Source organism: Synchiropus splendidus, chromosome 9, assembly GCF_027744825.2.
Source record: "Synchiropus splendidus isolate RoL2022-P1 chromosome 9, RoL_Sspl_1.0, whole genome shotgun sequence".
Lineage (NCBI taxonomy): Eukaryota > Metazoa > Chordata > Actinopteri > Syngnathiformes > Callionymidae > Synchiropus > Synchiropus splendidus.
Window position 1 is genome coordinate 23,834,790 of NC_071342.1, and position 17,848 is coordinate 23,852,637.

The following is a 17,848-nucleotide window of genomic DNA, read 5'->3' on the forward strand; positions in this document are numbered from 1 at the left end:
GTATAATAGTACCCATAACTGTCTTGGTTACGAATCATTCAGTGACTGTTCAGTCGCAGTTGGTATTTCCAATGTAGTTTTTTACTTTTATTCCTCTCAAACTCCCGTTAAAAACATCTATTCTGGTGCCATTTTGAAAGAATATGGGATGTTGACGACACAGAAATGTGAGTGATGTTCCAAAAAAAGCCTTTATGAGGATCTCAACTTCCCTCTCTGTGTGACAGAGCGACACAGCAGAACATTTCTGGAGTCCAAAGCATCTGCATACATGACTCCACTTGACTTCTGCCCCCTCCTCCGCTCTTTCACTGTCCCGCTATAAAGCGCTCTTTCTTTCAGCCGGACACATTTGGCGGCCGTCCTCCTGCCGTGTTACGTATGAAGCAAGGCCTTTGCTGACATGTGGGCAGAGACACAGGGCGTCATTTAGCGCCGGGTCATTTGTCACATCAAAGCATTCCTTGACGCATGGAGGGAGGCTCCCAGTAATCTGTCCAAGTTAAATGTATACAGGGACAGGGAGCAGCAGGACCATTGAATCCCCTGCTGTCAAACCTGATCTGCCCCTCCATCCTGATAACTCTCTGCTAACTGAAACAGACTTCAGTGCAACTGGGTGCTTGATGATGATGTTCGGGGGCGCCATTGCTCTAGCGCCATTCTGACATCCTTTTACTGTGTAACACCTGTCAATCACTCAAACTTGGCCAAGTTACAGGCTTGTTCTCAGGGATCACAGCACAGTTGAAATCCCGTGCAAAGATGAGTTTTTCTCGCTGGTCGCAGCATCACTGGATCATCTTGAAACTCACTTGCTGACTCATACAGCAAACAATTCTGAAGTTTTTGAGGGTAAACGTGAAGAAAACTATGCCGCCAAAGCGGCTTTTCATGCAGTGATAAGCTAGTGAAGCTTCATGAAACAGCGTGGTCATTTTCAGATGCCACAAGATGGCGCTTTGTGCACCACAGTTTTTAACTTCAGACCACAATTGAAATGAAACGTCAGTGTTTTAAAGCCAAGAGCGCCACCTTCTGAGCTCTGAAAATGAGAACACTGTTTCATAAAGCTTCATCAGGCCATCAAGAAACCAGATGATGGTATGACAGGGAAGGACAATTTGTCAAACTGTCGTTATTAGCTGCTTCATTTTAGAATCCCTAATGACAGTGGACCTGCTGGAGCTGAAGCTGCTTCACTTGTTTATATCCTGACTCCATACATAACAATAACTAAGCATTTAAAGTGTGTAGAGCAGGACTTCTGTTGAGCACTGTGTGATATGCTTGATTTCCTTGCAGCATTTCAATGGATATACCTGCTCATCTCCAGATGTTGCATTTACATCTCAGAGACTTAAGACATGCATTGTTCCTCTCCAGCAGCACGGCTGCACTGCTCTGCGTTGTCCAGCCTGGTTACGAGACCTGTGTTGGTATGTGTGTGTAAAGTGAGGGGGTATTGATTTCTGATGGGGAGAGGGAGTTTTACACCCTCAGAACATGGTGTGAAAGACCCCACAGAGGTGAGGAGCACAGGGTTAAAGCACTTCTAAAGTCAGCTAGTCTCATTTTCACAATCTGAAGGACAGGATTTCAAAACAAGATTCTATGTTGCTCGAGTAACACATTTTACATTTCCATCTTGTTTTAATCGCAGTATTGAAAACTATTTGCTGTCAAGTAAGTGTGATATTCATGTAACATTCTTGAGTGTGTAAAGGGCCTAGAGAGGGAACTGTAGTATGGGGACAAGGACCAGGAGGAAAACATTCTGGGCCTCTTTCCTCTGGCCGCTGCCCCTGTGACCGGGTCTCAGACATGCAGATGGATGGATGGAATCTGGATGCTACAGCTCTTACTGAGAGATAGATGAAGGAAAATACATTATAATTATATATACTTACCTGCCGGAAAAAGTCTTCAGACAACCTTAAACCGTGCCACAATCCCAAATGCCAAAAACTTTTTGTGCATTCAAAAGGCGACACAAACTAACTTAGAACACTAAATTATTTAATTTGAATATGTCACAATTCAAGTCAAGAAACAGTAGAAAACGAGTTCACAAGTGTACAAAAAGTAAACTATTACATCATCAAATTAATATTTAGTAATAATATTTATTTTACCCGAAGTGAAAGACATGACAAAATGATCAATGACATCACGCACCTGTGAAGTGTCACAGAAAAACGTGAACAACATGCCTCGCAGAGCTTTAAACGAGTCATAAAAAAGCAGGAGAAGCCCAGCAGGAAGAGATGCCGCAGGTGACTCCGGACCTTTCAGGCGTCCAGACTGTGAACGTGATGGACAGCCAAAGCTGCATCAAGCAGCTCGTGCTGATGCAGCACACAACCGGAAGTTAAGCGATTCCATTCAAAAAATAAAACAGCAGCGAACTCACCCGAACAGCAAGTCAAGCTAATATATGTTAATAACCAGCTTCGTGTATTGAACGTAAAATATGCCGCCGTGAATTGCCATAAAACAGTTTATTAGATGGCCAATATCTTGAGCTGTTTAAAGGTCCCAACAGGAAGTCATTATGTTTTGCTCCGAGTGAACGAATGAGAGAAAAGCGGGCTCGTAACTGTTGGGACTACTTCAGTGTCTAGAGACACTCGATTCCGGTAATAATTCCCTAAGGTGTGTCCGTTTTTATTCCGGCCTAAGTACGGACGCTACTCCGCTTGTGCAGAGTAAAATCCCGTGCACATTTGACACAAGGGTTTCCTGTGTTGTGATGGCTTGCTAGCTGGCTGCTAGCACTGCGGGATGGTCGCCGCTCCTGCTGAGAAGACAGCGGTTTTACACTCGTCACGGAGGCTTGGTACTTTCTCTCCTACGCTTCCTCGTCTCTTCAGGCGAACAAAGAGTCGGGCATTGCTGTGAGGTGAGTGACCTGCGGAGGTAGTTCACCTACTTTCACACACTGGTCGCGTTAGCCTAGCCGCTGAATCATCCCGGTGGCTTCGACTATTCCCTGGATTCAAAGATTCCTCCGGATAGTCTACGTTGTCATTCCTGTCATTTGAATTCCACTCGACTCCTCTGCCTGTAGTGGTGTCTAAGTCGGGGCTGCTGCTTGAGTGTGGCGTTGAACTGAGGTGAAATTCATTTGAATAAGTGTGTTTCACCTCAAGTTAGCGCAACACAGCGGTCCCCCCCAAAACGCCGTGTTGGCAACTTAGGTGCGCGACACCTTTTTATAAAGTGTTCCAGTGGCTTTGTGGCGGAACACGGAGATCCGCAGTGCCACAAGGATCTCCACATCATAAACCTCCTCGGTCCCACCGCTGGACCTGCTCCTAATAACCCACTTGTTTCCCACTTATCCTTCCAGGGCGACCAGAACATGATGTTGACATCCAGCGGAAGATTCATCCTCACCCAGCGACCAAAATCATGGGTGTGATTCACGGCTGCAGAGATTTCACTCTCGCTTAAATGGAAATCTCTCTCTGATCTTGAAGAGCAGCTGCATCAGCGACTGGATGTGCAACCTTTTCATTGTTATCTCTGTGTCCACGATCAAGCTGTGTGTCTGGGAGGTCTGGCAGTGATGCTGTACATATAAACATTAGAGGGAATCAGAGCAAAGAAAGCCCGACGAAGGACCTCCAGGACGGGATAGGTGCTGAGGAACTACCCTGCCCTGCAGAAATATGGCTTCAGTCTGGAAGAGACTGCAACGTGTGGGCAAGCACGCCTCTAAGTTCCAGTTTGTGGCTTCCTATCAGGAGCTGATGGTGGAATGTACCAAGAAGTGGTGAGTCTTTCAATCTTAATAACCACCCCGCTGCTGTCGTTTCATAAATATAAACACGGTGTCTGTGCTGGAATGCAGATCGGCTGGTCATAACTCAAACAAGCACTCTCGTGGTCTTCTTGGTGTGCAGGCATGTCTGCAGGGAGGGAGGGGCACTCTGAGATGCCGAGTAAAACTGCTATCTCCATGAGGTGCAGTGCAACCCTTGTGTTTCAGTACTGATGGTAGTATTCCGATGTGTTCCCTTGGATTCAATTCATTTTGACTCGCCAAGCCTTGAATATTGCTGACAGATGCTGAGAAGTTTCCTGGTATTTCCTTTTATCAGGCTTAATAAATACCATCTGAAAGTAATGATTGTTTGCAGTTGAGTTATTAAAAATAAACGCTGGTGATGTCAGGCTATATTAGGTTTGCAGGTTTTTTTAATATCCTGTATTTCTCACCAGGTGAGGACTAGTAATATCTCAGTCATTAATGCAGTTAACAGTGAACATATTAGTTCTAATTCTTTTTTGAGGTGGTATATGCTTGTGATAGCCAATGGAAAAATGTTTACATTTTTGTCTCATTGGTTTTATATTTTACTTACCAGATCAAACCCAGATAGGAAAACATTCATCCCCACATGTATTTTGTGTTAAGCATCTTATCTAGCTCAAGGTTTGCATTGAGTCTGTAAGTTTTCTCATGCTCTCTAAGCACACTGCTTCATTTTGAACAAATTCTTAAGACAATTTAAAACATTTATGACAATGACTTTATTGATTCTATTGTGGTTCCTCTGGTGTGAGTTAAATAGTATATTATGTGTATGTAATTTTTATATTTAGAAAACGGTTCATAAAGTGACTTACTGTGCAAATCGTGCCATTCACTGTCATTGTCTTTCTTGTCTGACAAAGTACTGGATGTTGCACTCAGTCTTTCCTCTCTCATCACAATAGTGCTCAATCTGTAGTAGCATCAATGTGTGACGTTTCAATCATATATGTCATGAAATGTTGAAGATTGACCTAAAAATGTACCAGTTCTGGTTTCTATTTGCAAAACGCACATATATAGAGGTCCTCTTTTCTGTGTGTTTAAGAGTACACTCTCACAGTCTATTAGGTGTCTGGTTAATGTCACAAGTGATAATCACACTCAGTTTTTCCAGATATGAACAGGACCTGCTTTTTATTTGAGCTCTGTTTCTGGGTTCTGAAATGCTGCACACATGGTAGGAGCCTCTGTTTTTCATGACGTGCAGTTTAATTTTTGTGACTTTGTGCAACATCCCGTAGGGTAATAAGAGAAACAAACTCTGGGAAGGCAAAGATGCAGCCGGCAGGCACAGATTCTGAAGTAACTTGCTCCAGGCATGACTAACGCAGCTCCGACCTGAGACAGATGTTAACGTGTCGGAGAATGGAATGAGAAAAATGTACATCTCTTCCCAGAGCTGGGCGGGCAGGGCTTATAGTCAGTAGTACGCTTTTGTTTTGAAACCGGAGCTTTGACATACACCAGGTTATTGGAAACAGCTAGATAAACAGTGAAAGATAATGGAATGGCATTGACTCACTTTTTTTCCACAGAACCTTGTTTAAAACCTTGTTGTAGTTTTATAGCGATTTTGATCCTGAGGAATGCTTGTACACACTGCTCACAACTCTTTAACAGTCTGAATGGGTTTAAAAACAATGAGCAGTCAGATGGCTGCTCGTGCTTGACGTATACAAGTTGAGCTTTTTTCCATTTCACTGTGTTGTTGTTGCCAATAGTGACTTCCGTGCTTGAAATAAACGTCTTGTTTTATTCTTCAAAAAGTCAGATCGTATATAAGTACAGTCTGATGTCCGGACTGCATATTTTATGAACTCTCTTTTGCAGGAAATTCCTGTGCACCGGTAGTAGTTAAAATTCCATCCACAGATCTGTTTTTGACTCTGGATCCTATTTAGACGGTCCATTAAATCATTAATGAGCTCATTGTTTGCTGTTAGGCAGTGCAAACAAACAACATTCAGTGTCGCAGACACTTGACTGCTGAAATTGTACATATGTTTTATTTAATTTCTGGGCTCTATGTGATTCTCACGATGGATTTTTGAGTAACAGAGTATCATGGAAAGTATGGGCAAAACTGAAATGAAGATGAGCCATCAATAATGATGGATGATGTATATTGCTATTGAGTTGACCAATTTATTTAGAGCGGCAGGGCGCTTTTGGTGGATATCTTCGCTGTGACAATAATTGGGCTGCTTCTTCCAGCCCTTCAGCCAATTTAAATTTAAATTTTGCACTGTAGTCCGGAGGCTGGAGACATTTATTTGATTTTATTAAAACTAATTATATTGTCAATGCTTATGAAGTTGACTGACAGACACTGAACCAGCAACACATCCATAAGTTGAAAGACACACATACGTAGCCACACATTGTGACACATTGCCTAGGTAAGCGCTGTCATGGGACTGCCCATGTACTGAGCCAGATCATGGGCCATATCTTATCATGAGTGTTGAGTCCTCCGGCCTGGAATACTGGAGACTAGAGCTGGGTGTCCACCTGAAATTGTGCTTACTCGTACCAATGCCGCATACCTATCACACTGATATGAAATGTGATAATGAATGCCTTTCATCAATATTTTAGTGCTCTATAGATTTGTTAAATTCTTGTTTAACTGAAGGTGATATATACTGGAAATGTAGAAGCGACTTTTAGAAATATTCATCCTTACTCAAACTGACCAATAAAGCTCATGACTTGCTTCATGTCTGCCACTGTACTCTTGAAGGCTGTTTTTGAGCTATGTGCACTACCTGTTGTATTCATTGATCTATAATATGCATATACTTTTGAGGAATAGGTGTCTTGCATACATGACCCTGTTGCCTTTTTCTCAGTTGATGCCACAGATATGGGCTGCAGTAACTAGAGGCATCTCCATGTTTCTTTGTTCTGACCCTGGGAACAATTAAGAATCTGGGGACGGTGGGGTCAGGGAGGGCTGATAAAGACATTAAATCCTTTGTGAACGCAATTGCAGAGACTTTAAGGTCAGTGTAACGTGATCTGTTTTTCTGGTTCTTGTCAACAGATGTGCAGCAGAGTTCTGTAGTAGGATAGTTGAGGATGATGTGTTTTACTCGCGAGGAGATTGTTGTGATAGTCAATTGTAGATGTGACAGAAGTGTGATTTAGTGTGCCTGAGTCTGCACTCGGAGGCTGCTCTTGCTCTTTTTGTGACACATTTTCAAAGATGAAGATGTCAAACAGTTCTTTTGGTCACGACGACAACCCCTGAGTCAAACCATACAAATTTTGTCAGGAGGCATTAATGTCCCTTGTTGAGATGCGTGGAAAGTAGATGAAGGCGACACTGGAAACTGCACAGCGTTGCTATTGATTACACTGTAATTGTATCTGCCCACACACAGCGTGACTAATCAGCACTGCATCCCTCACAGCTACATGACAAGAGACGAGGAGTGTTTGAGATTTGTAGAGAAGATATTTTCATATCAATTACGGCTTTTAGAAAGCCAGAAGGCGTTATGTCAGAAATGATCATGCTTAACAGGGTGAAAAGTGAAATCGGAAAATGGAAATTGAAGTAACCACAAGTGTTTGGCACATGGATTTGTTATGGGATAGCATGAGGGCGTGGGGGATTGCACTGCAGCCCAGCAGCAGGCCTGGGTTTTTAAATCCGGCCTGAGGCAACCCTGGGTTGGGGCGAAACTGGTTCCTTAATGTGTTGTCAGTGGATTCTTCCCTTCGCCTGCTTGGGTTTCTGATGGGCAAAACATGCATTGATCATTTGACATTCTAAATTGTTGTAAGCTTCTTTCAGAGCCCTGGGTGATGTACTCATGATGTTCCCCTTTATTGTCTCAAATTAACATTCTTTTGTCACCTTAGCAGTGGCGATGGTTTTCAAACGGTTCTCTGTGTGCCAGACATTCAGTCATGTTAGTGAAGCTGCATATGCTGCAGAACTGCTCCACACGCTGATAAACGACGCGCAGTCCCTGGTCGCGTGTTTCTCAGCCTCACAGTCCGAAGCCTGCTGTGTCTTGCATATCAATGTGTTTTTAAGGAGGAAGACATACGAGTTTCTTAGAGGTAATGAAACTCATTTATTTACCTGAATGTGCGCAACAATGTTGCCTTTCCACTGATATTTGGCTGAGGTTTCAGATTAAATTTGGATAGCCATGTTATTCTGGCGGAGCTCTTTACCAATGGAACATGAGCTCAAAAGTCACGACAGCGTGTCAGGCTGAGACATATGTGAGTCCTCTCCCCTGGAACTCTGAGCCATTAGTGAACTGAAAGTGCTTGAACTGGAGCTTGAGGATATTTACGTCATGAACAGAAATTCATAACATTTTGGCATCTGGGGATGTTTCTTTCATTGAGTATTAAAAGCTTACCGAGTGAAGATGTTTGGGATTTGTTTTTTCTTTTAGGCCACATTTTTGTTTTGAAAAAATAATTGCTATTAATTGTGTTTGATATTTAAGCTCATCAGAGTGATTTTGTTTCTTGGTCTGCTGCTTTTACCAACCTAGGCATAGGTTATACTGAGACGAGAGGGTGCCAGGCTGCTACTGTTGTGCTTTCAGGGGAAGCTAATGCTTCAAACCATGTGGTTGGATGGATACAGTTTGCGGAAGTGCTAGATTGGATTTGTTGCAAGGTCTGCATTTTAATGTATATATCACTGATGCTCAGGTTGTAACTCTGCCAAAATACCCCTGCACTCATCGAAGGACTACTGTTACTTACCCCGATGAGCATGGGACCCTGAGACCTTGGCTTGCGAGGACCGGCTGGGGGTGATTTATTTATGCATGAATAAATACATGAATGTACCATACAGCTAGTTAAACTTAATTGCAGAGGTGTCCCACCACAGGTACATTAAGATACATTAGATACATTAAGGTGGATTCTACTGTTTTACATGGAATATTTTTTTTCATTTTTTTTTTCTTTGCTAAACAAAGACTCATTTGTTTCCTCCAGTCAGGATTTCAACATCTTCCGCATTTACTTGACTCTAGTTGAGTTCTCTGTGTGACGTTGGTAAATCCTACACATAGAATGGGCAGTCTGAGCTTGAAAAAGGCTTAATCTAGAATGAATGATTTGGCAGTCAACAAAAAAAACATGTTCACGTCCCTTTGTGTATGTCAGACATCAGCGTTCTTGTTGCTAGATCCTGGTCTGAATAGTTTTACATGACTTCCAATTATAGAGCAGTCAGTCTGAGCTTGTGTGGCAGCCAAGAGTGAGGTCGCTGACACGCCGTTAACGCTGGGAGCACTACTGCACGACTTCTCAGGAAAGAAATCATTATCAGCTTCCCTCATTATGCTCATTTACAAGTTCACATTTTGAATAATTAATTACAGTTGTGTCAATTTTAGTTGATTTGAAGGCACAAAACACTCCACTCAACTGGTGTCTGCTCTTTAAGCAGTGTTAAGGTATCGGAATGGATCATTCAGGAAGAGCATGTGTGAATTGGATGGGATGTTTTGAAGAAGACTTCTTTGTCTGTCGTGTTTTTTTTATTTTGAGGTTACTGTTGCCTTACCAGTCTGTATATCTACCATTGAATTAATTTGCACACTGCTAGCTCTTTGGAGTTATTGATTTGGTTTTAGTTCTCTAGCCAAGTCATTCATAATTATTAGAGCTTTTGCTTAAAAATTCCGGCGTTTCAATTGTCCTTTTTCTTGATTGTGCCTTTGTATGCATGTAAAATATGAACTGGGAAAGGATTTTTCATTTGGGATTCATGAAGGGACCCTGTCACATATTGCCCGCTTATGGGAGTGTGGTCCGGCCGAGGAGAGTTCAAATTCTATTGATGCACAGTTAGAAATGGTGAATTGTACTGCAATTAAGTGAATATTTATGGGGTGTTTTATTGAAAAAACCTCATTGCAGCGCTCCAGTGGGATCTCGTATCGATTCAAATGCCCTTGAAACGAGCGTGACATTGGATTACACAAGCCCATCTAATTCATGTGGTTTTATGGCTGCTACCTGTCAATAGTAGACGTACAGTTTTACTTGAAATTGTGATATATGTAACAGTGATGAAGAGCACAAAATAGCTAAAACAGGTCACGACTGTAACCTGCTCTTGATGCGAATGAAACTGGACTAGAGTAACCAGGACTTTTGAATAGCCCGTGGGCCTGCCATTATAGCACATTTCCCTAAAAGTGAGATAAAAATACAAGCTGCTGGTGTGTTACCATGACTCTCAGATGTCAGATAAACGAAGGTAGGATTTGAAGGTGGAAATGATGTTATTCTCAAATTCATTTCCCCCTGGGCTGTTCAGTGATTGGATGAGAACGTTATTTAACTGACATCACCTTGATAAACTGGATTGTCTTTAATACCACCAACATGATCTGTCTACACTTGTCCTTGTTTACATTTTGACAGTGCTGCGAATCCTTTTAATGCTTTCTGTAGGTTACTCAACTTTCTGCATCTGCTAAATGAATGCTTCATTAAATGCATGGATCAGGCAGTTTACCTTTTTACTGACCACTCCATGGCTTATCAGTACACATCTGTCAACACATCTGCTCACCTATGCAAGGTCCCTGTATAAACCGGGGTTGTTGCTGCATAACAACTAAATGTAATGCAGGAGGGTTCAGTCTTACGCTAACAATCTTCGCAGACTCTTATCTTTTTCCCCTGCTGAGCTTACTGACCCAGTTTCCCTGCTATCTGGCCCATCGCTCGAGCCCACACTCTCACACTGTCAGTGCTCCAAGAATCCATCCAAGAACCACTTTCTTCCGAATTCCCACTTGAATCCATTTGACAGTGCAATTGAGATTAGAAGACATTAAATTACCTTTTGGGATAGTAAAACACAGTGTTCGTGTAAATTAACAATTTTAGCTGCTTTAAATTTGCAAACCTCAGTTAAGTACCGTTGCATGGACAATGTGGGTTATATATGGAACAATGGATTGTTAACACATTAATCAGGATAATATGTAATAAACTAGAATATTCATACTTTGCAGTATGTTGATGCTGCAAACCTTTTATCTATGACAGCCTCTGCATTATATTCATATTTGTACACACAAGGCTTGAGCCATCACCCTTCAAATTTAAGCTCTCATGAGGCCTGCCAGTTAAAGACCTTGCCCTCTAGATTATGTGGTTCACTAACATTTCTGTCTAAAATATTTCATCAGTGCTGCTCATGGGACAGTATTCAGTTGCATGAAACGAAGAGTTTAGCACAGTGCGACAGCGTTTTAACACAAACTAAGTAAGAGTTGAAACTCTGTGTGTTTTTCTCCTGACGATATTCAGCATTGCTGGCCTTTTTGGCTAGGTTATAATTTATCCATGTATAGAGTGACTCTGCAGGTTGTTTTCTCTGGGTGTGTTTGTATTTCTGAAGATGTCATTTAGTTTTAATTCCCAGTATAAGTAAGACAAACACTGCCATTCTTTCTCGCACAGGATTTTCCTTTAGATTGTGACATGTACTATTACGTCAGTGACTTATTTCTTGTGGTTTCCCTTGCCTTTATGCTTTGTCTTGTCAAATTCTTGTGATTGTCATGTTGGTACGCAGTGTAATCTAATCGGCCAGAAGCAGTGATTCAAAGGTCAAGCCACCAGTTTGAGGACAGTTCATGAATTAGCTTCCTTCATCATTGTTTTCACTGAACTACTGCGCATCGAATGATTCAAATAGTTTTGTTTTTCATCTTTTGAACCACTTCTTCCGAAAGGTTGCTTTGAAATGTTTTCCTCCCTGCGCTGGAAAGAATGTGCATTGCATCCATAAAATATGTCAGAATCAGCTCAGTGAGGTGCCCGAACAGTGGCCTTTTGCTTCCCTCGCTGTAAATGACAATGACAATTTTGTTTTGGTATTAAGAAGCAACGCTGATCGGCTGAGAGCAGCTGCCGTCGATGACATGTTGTGTGAACCAAAGTTGTGTGTATGAGTGACAGCTGTAGTTCACCCCTGAAGTCCAGAACTCTGGAACAGATATGAACCTCTGAACTCACTCACACAAGGTTTACTCTTACCTTGATGGGATTTAAGAGGAAACAAAGTTCTGATATTCTTGATTTGGTGTGCACAATGTTTGATTTTGAGGTTGGCTTTTTTGAGCTTTGATTTTTGAGGTTTTTGACAGCCTTGTTGTCCATTTGGACTCACCAAACTCCTGTGGTAGCATCACTTCAGTAGAGCTTTTACAGTGAGGTCTGTAACACTAAAACCACCTCTCTCTTCCTGTTTCCAGGCAACCTGACAAGCTGGTGGTGGTATGGACCCGCAGGAGTCGGCGGAAATCCTCAAAGGTTTGTGGGATTGCTGACTGCACATGTATATAGGTCAATGCACTCTATGGACCATATATTTGAATGTTGCTCACAATTATTCTCACAAGTTTGGATCAAGAATAGTGGGTTTTCATGGAATTAATCGTGATGTCATGACCTGTTGAAAACCAAATTTAAACAAACATTTACAGCCAGTTCTAATGAAATGGTCATTTGTACCTCATCATCTCACTGAATTCAGCAATTCATCCAGTAGAGCAAAGGCTCTCAATTTCTAAATGTTGCCTCCAGGTGGCAACTGCCTTCATTTCTGCATTGGCTTGCAGACCCCTGGGTCATTGGCTGTTGACCAAAAACCAATGTCTGTGCAATAGAGAAAATGAGTTCTAAATCACTCTGGCTACCGACATGTCTGTTGTCAGATGAAGCCAGGAACGATTATGTTTGCTTCACTTCTCTTGTGTAGTATTTCATTGTTTGTGATCTAAAATTATGTTCTAAGCGTCTACATCTTTTCACAGTCTCATGGGTGGCAGCCTGGCATCAAGAACCCTTACAGAGGAGTGGTGGTGTGGCCGGTACCAGAGAATGTGGAAATCACTGTTACTCTCTTTAAGGTAAGATTAACTCAGTTCACCAGTGTCTCCCTTACAACATTTTAATACAATAATTGAATACAATTTCAGAATCAGAAGTCAATTGGTTATACAGTTTGATTTAATCTGTCAATTAATTCTTGTTTGTTTGCATTGTCTTTCCTTAAAAATTGCCAGTGTTCAGTGCAAAATTCGCCAGGTAGTGTTTTGTGTTGATGTTAAGAAGCGGTTCACAGTCATTGAAATTTCTCCATAGCCAGGCTTCAATTTAGATTAGATTAGATGGCCTTTATTAGTCCCACACTAGGGAAATCCTTGTTATTAAAAATGATACTGTTTAACCCAGGAAAATGTGCTCATTATTGAAGTGGTATTGGCAACTACCACGGACCTCATCTGTCACAGTGCTTGTCTTACTTAAACTTGTTGGGCCTCAGCGCTGACGGGTTCGATCACAGCCTGGTGTCCAGTTACCTCTTCACTGTTTTTATCTGACCTCCTCTGCCAGTGCCTCCAAGTCTGCTTCATGTGAGCCAGTGGATCTTCTCTGTTGTAACTACTGTTATCATTGTTACTTCTGTGATGCAGCATGTTCTAGATTGATCCTTTAATTCTGCATCTATCTAAATGTAATTCATTGTTTGCATACAAGTTGATAAAATAATCCTTTTAGGAATTACCTGATGATGAACCCGGTCATGTCAATTTAGACTCTGACCTAATATTAATATATGCACTCCAGTTGTTGACCACTGTGAAGACAACGAAAGACAAAAGGGATGTCAGACAATTAGTTAGATTTTTCCGTGCTTCCCATCAAGTACTTCCCTTCCCTTCGTTGTTTATTCACAGTAGACTTGACAGAACTTGTTTTCGTCCCTGCATAGATCTTCTCAAGTGGATCAGTAAGTTTTTAGGATCCACCACACAAAGTTGTGAGGCTGGAAGATGACAAAATATGCTACTTCCTTATTAAATCATTCTTTATATTTTACTTTTAAGATGGCTGCTCAACAATTTCCCTGTTTGCTCTTCAGTATTTCCCTATTATTAAAATCAAGTATATTTTGTTTTTGGGTGTGAAGGAACAAGACACTAAACTATATACTAAAGCCACTAAAAGTAGAAAAAAAAGTATTTGTGATAAATTACTTTTTTTTTCAGGGAAGGCTTCGACTGAAATTCTCATGATTATTGCTTTTTCTATGTTTTATTTGTATTTATTTGTATGCAGGACCCACATGCAGAGGAGTTTGAAGACAAGGAGTGGACGTTTGTAATTGAAAATGTAAGTACAGAACAATTTCCAATTCAGGCATTTTTTTACTGATCATAGTCTTAGGAGAGGGTGATTGTGTACTAATCTTACGCGGGCCAGTTCTGCCACCTTCTGGTCAGTGTGTGGTATTACCGCCTTGTGTCATTATCTTGGTCTGGACGTGCTGTTTTTGCTGTCGTAGTTTTAGTGAATATATACTCACACTTCTATTACTCAGACTAAAAACTAATGTTGGTCATACGGCATTTGGATTTTAAACATTTGAACACTTATTTCAACATAAATTGTCTGCACAAAGTGCAAATTCGCAATTTTTTAAAACGTCCAATTTGATAAGTCTAAAGCCACTTTGTGTCTGCATTCTGACTGATGACTTTTGTCGCCGATAAGTCTTACTGATATGGTTGATTAAATCTGATTTCAGAAGTTTAATCTAAAGATTTGAGGAACTGACAATCTTGACGTCATTACTCCAGTTCGAGCCATGAATTTAAATATAGTGCGAAATATATGAGGGGACATGAGTGATACATTTGCTGTAGATCTCAGTTTTTCAACCGAATACCAATCAAACCTAAGGTAGGTTAATATTGAGTGCACGCATTTTACAGCAGAGATGGCCATGAAAAACTCCTTTTATCGACAGTGGAGGAGCTGTCATGCTTTCCTTCTTTGATGAGGACCTGAGATGACAAGCAGGTCAGACATTGTTCAGTGGTGGGAGAAAGAGAGCACGAAACTGGAGAAAGAATTTGTGCGTTTCTGCATACCTGACTAATGACAGGGAGATCAGAACTACGCCGACCTCCTGACTCCAAAAATGGAGAGGAAAGAAAAACAAGCTGTCTTCCCCCCAATTCCACTTTTATACAATGGCTTTGAATACATACTCATGTCCTGTTGCATCGTGTTACTAAGCGAGGAGTTGCATTACTGTGACCTGTGTTGCTCAATCACAGTCAGCACCTGCTGCCGTGATAATTCACGTCCAACGCTGTTCTCACAATCAACTTGCTTAAAGTAGAAATTAAAGCAAACTCAATGTGTAAGGACCTAAAATGGCCCAACAAAATCCACTCCACAACTTCATTTCAGAACGTTTAACCGTAGTTTATTTTTACAACCGCAAGAGGGCAGTCTTATCCAATTTTTTTTTTCTATTGCCCCGTTGAACGCATGGGATATTGATATTATTTCGAGGAATGGTTTATAATGGTTTTCATTGACCCTCATTGAAAACAGCAGTTATTTTTGTAGTGAATCACTGCCCATTATCAATATTTTTCCTAATTTCTTTCATCTTAACTCACTGCATTGCCATGGTGAAATCTAATGTAACCTTCCCACGAACAGTGGACTTGGTTGTTTGTCTGGGATTCCTTTTGGACACATGTGTCAGTCTTTATCCCACGTGAGTTGTCCAGTTAGACCAACTGTGATAGGATGAGAGGTCCTTCCCTGATTTGTTATGACCTATTTAGGGTGATAAAAATCCTCAGTTTGAGTATGAATTCACCTCTTTCAGGGCAACACGGGCCTCTCATCCTCACCTCTCCCAATCAGGTTCACATGTCAGAAAGTCAAGGCTGTTGAATTAATGTGGTCACGTGTTCTGCCAGGAGGAGGAAGTGAATAGGGGAGAGGTGAGTTCTCCTGAACCCTCATCAGACGGCAGAAGAGAAAGGCACAGAATACACCATTGTGCCCGGGTGACAGAGATGATGAAATTCAAGATCCCCACGCTCTGGCGTTGTCTTAATCTGGGTGCCCAACCTTGCGTTGGGCTAATCCCTCCCCGTTGAATTACTGGCCCCGGCTAGATTGTATTTTGTCATTGAAAATGGCAGTGTCAAACACTACCTTTTCCTCTCGTCTATTTGTTCGTCTGCCAAAGCGAATCGCATAATCAAAAGAGGGGAGCAAGAGAAAAGAGAGGAAGGCTTGGCTGCCTGAAAATGGCTACATGGTAGTATCTCTAAATTGCACGTCACCCTTGCCTTTCACCCTTTTTCAAGTAGGTGCACATTATCAAAAAGGTTGTCGGATGGAGAGTCACAAGATTGGGTGGCTATATTTGAAGGCATTGTGCTGACGGACTCCTTTGTGCCTGGATGTGCTTGTTAGGAATGTGCTTCTGAGCCGAAGATGGCAAGACTGCTGTCCTCCGCGAAGCTCGGCGACCCTCATGTGCAAAATAAGAGACGATCACGTTTGATGCTGACACCCACGTTCAAACCAGTTGTCCCTTTTATTCACTTTTATTTTTCACAATTTTACACACAGGTATAGATGGACTGGACAGTATACAGGTGTTTAACTGCTGTAGTGTTCATGTTTGTTGAGTGTCAGTAGCCTCCGTAGAATTTATACAAAATTGTATTGCCGGTACTTGAACTTGTCTTGTATTTTAAAGATGTTTATTTAAAGATAATTATTAATGACATGCTGGTATGACACACAGTCATGCACCCTCCTTCATTGCTACAGTGTGAAAAAGGTCTCTCTCAGGCGCTTACACAAATACACACACAGCTCATCATGTGTACTCCCTGCCCCTCCTCTATCTGAAACACATTACGTAGGCCAGTGGCTTGTGAGCACTGACTGGGCCTCTGGGAAGAAAACACAATTATTTCAACCCTTGGCTATTCACGCAAAGGTGACAAAAGCTGGTATGAAGTATGAAATCCCAAAAGTTTCCCCCTTGTCGAGGCTGACAAATTGGGATTAATTTGTGCTTGTGTGCATGCGTGTGTCTCCAAAGTTTTCACCTTTGCTCATTTTTCATTTCCTAAATTTGTTTGGAGAACTCCATGAATTCACTGTGCCATGTGTGTGTTTGTGCCTGAGGCGTGGGAGCCAAGAATGCAAGTTGAAAGTTACCGTAAAATAAAAGGGCAAACTTTACAGTAATGGCTTGCACTCTTAATTAATGTTTGAAGCTTAGTTGTCCTCCATGATTACAGTGGGCCAACTCTCTCTTTACTCTGACCAGGGAACTATCCTTTGATCAAATAATTAAGCTTCCAGTCTATTATGGTTATTGAAGAGTTACTGATTTCACTCATCTATTGACATTTCATGAGTGGCACTAGTACCCAGTCTTAGTATTTTTCGAATTTATGATGTAAATTTGTGTGTTTCGCTTTAGCCATTTACCGTCTGTGTGCTGTGCGTGGATGCATTCTGAATATGTTTTAGATGTGTGTGTGTAGTTTCAGTTCCTTCTTTAGGGTTATCAGCTGTTCAGAAATAAACATAATTAGAAAAAATGCTAAAAAAAAACCCCAAAACTCTCAAGTAGAGTAGATGGTTTGTTCAGATCTGTCCAGGGAGCCTGTGCCCAGGCATCTCTGTGGTTGGGTGCCCAGTGTATATGTGTTAGTGGGTCGTAGGTGGTGGCAGAGACCGGGTGGTCCCTCCTGTCCCCTTAATAGGCTTATTGGCCCCTAATCCACACCACACCACCTTGTCACATGGCTGGTCTGCTGACTAACTGGCCACCGCCACCATGAGAGCTGCTGTGTGCCTCTTAGCTGCATCACTGTGCAGGTGTCTTGTTCAAGCTGTCTCTGTGTGTATTTTGTCTCTGAGTGTTGTTTTGTCTTCCTGACGCGTTTATCTTCACCTTGTTTATCCTTTTGTCCTTGTTTCCTGTTGGCCCTCGACTTACTGTTTGTGTATTGATTGTGCCATCCACGCAAACGTCCGCACGGTGCTTGTGGGACTTTGCGTGTTTCGTGAGTGAGTGTGTCTTGTCCCACTGGTCCAGGTTGTGACCTCATCTTTCATCTCTTTATTCCGAGGCTCTTGCAGCCTGCCGCGCGCCACTCTTTGCCAACC

General features: G+C 41.8%; 1 protein-coding gene across 6 annotated transcripts in view; it reads left to right on the forward strand.

Moving 5' to 3' along the window:
• Window positions 1–2,444: 2,444 nt before the first annotated feature.
• The window catches only part of ehbp1 (EH domain binding protein 1), a 122,880-nt gene continuing 107,476 nt past the window's right edge, over window positions 2,445–17,848 (forward strand). For 2 of the 6 annotated variants that reach the window (XM_053875732.1, XM_053875736.1), the window contains exons 1-5: window positions 2,447–2,902; window positions 3,353–3,778; window positions 12,091–12,148; window positions 12,652–12,747; window positions 13,961–14,014. In XM_053875732.1, coding sequence (XP_053731707.1) covers window positions 3,675–3,778; window positions 12,091–12,148; window positions 12,652–12,747; window positions 13,961–14,014 — 312 coding nt within the window. In that variant the 5' untranslated portion in view covers window positions 2,447–2,902; window positions 3,353–3,674. Of the gene's footprint in view, window positions 2,903–3,352; window positions 3,779–12,090; window positions 12,149–12,651; window positions 12,748–13,960; window positions 14,015–17,848 lie in introns of all 6 variants that reach the window. The other 4 variants (XM_053875733.1, XM_053875737.1, XM_053875735.1 and 1 more) reach the window with 4 other exon arrangements.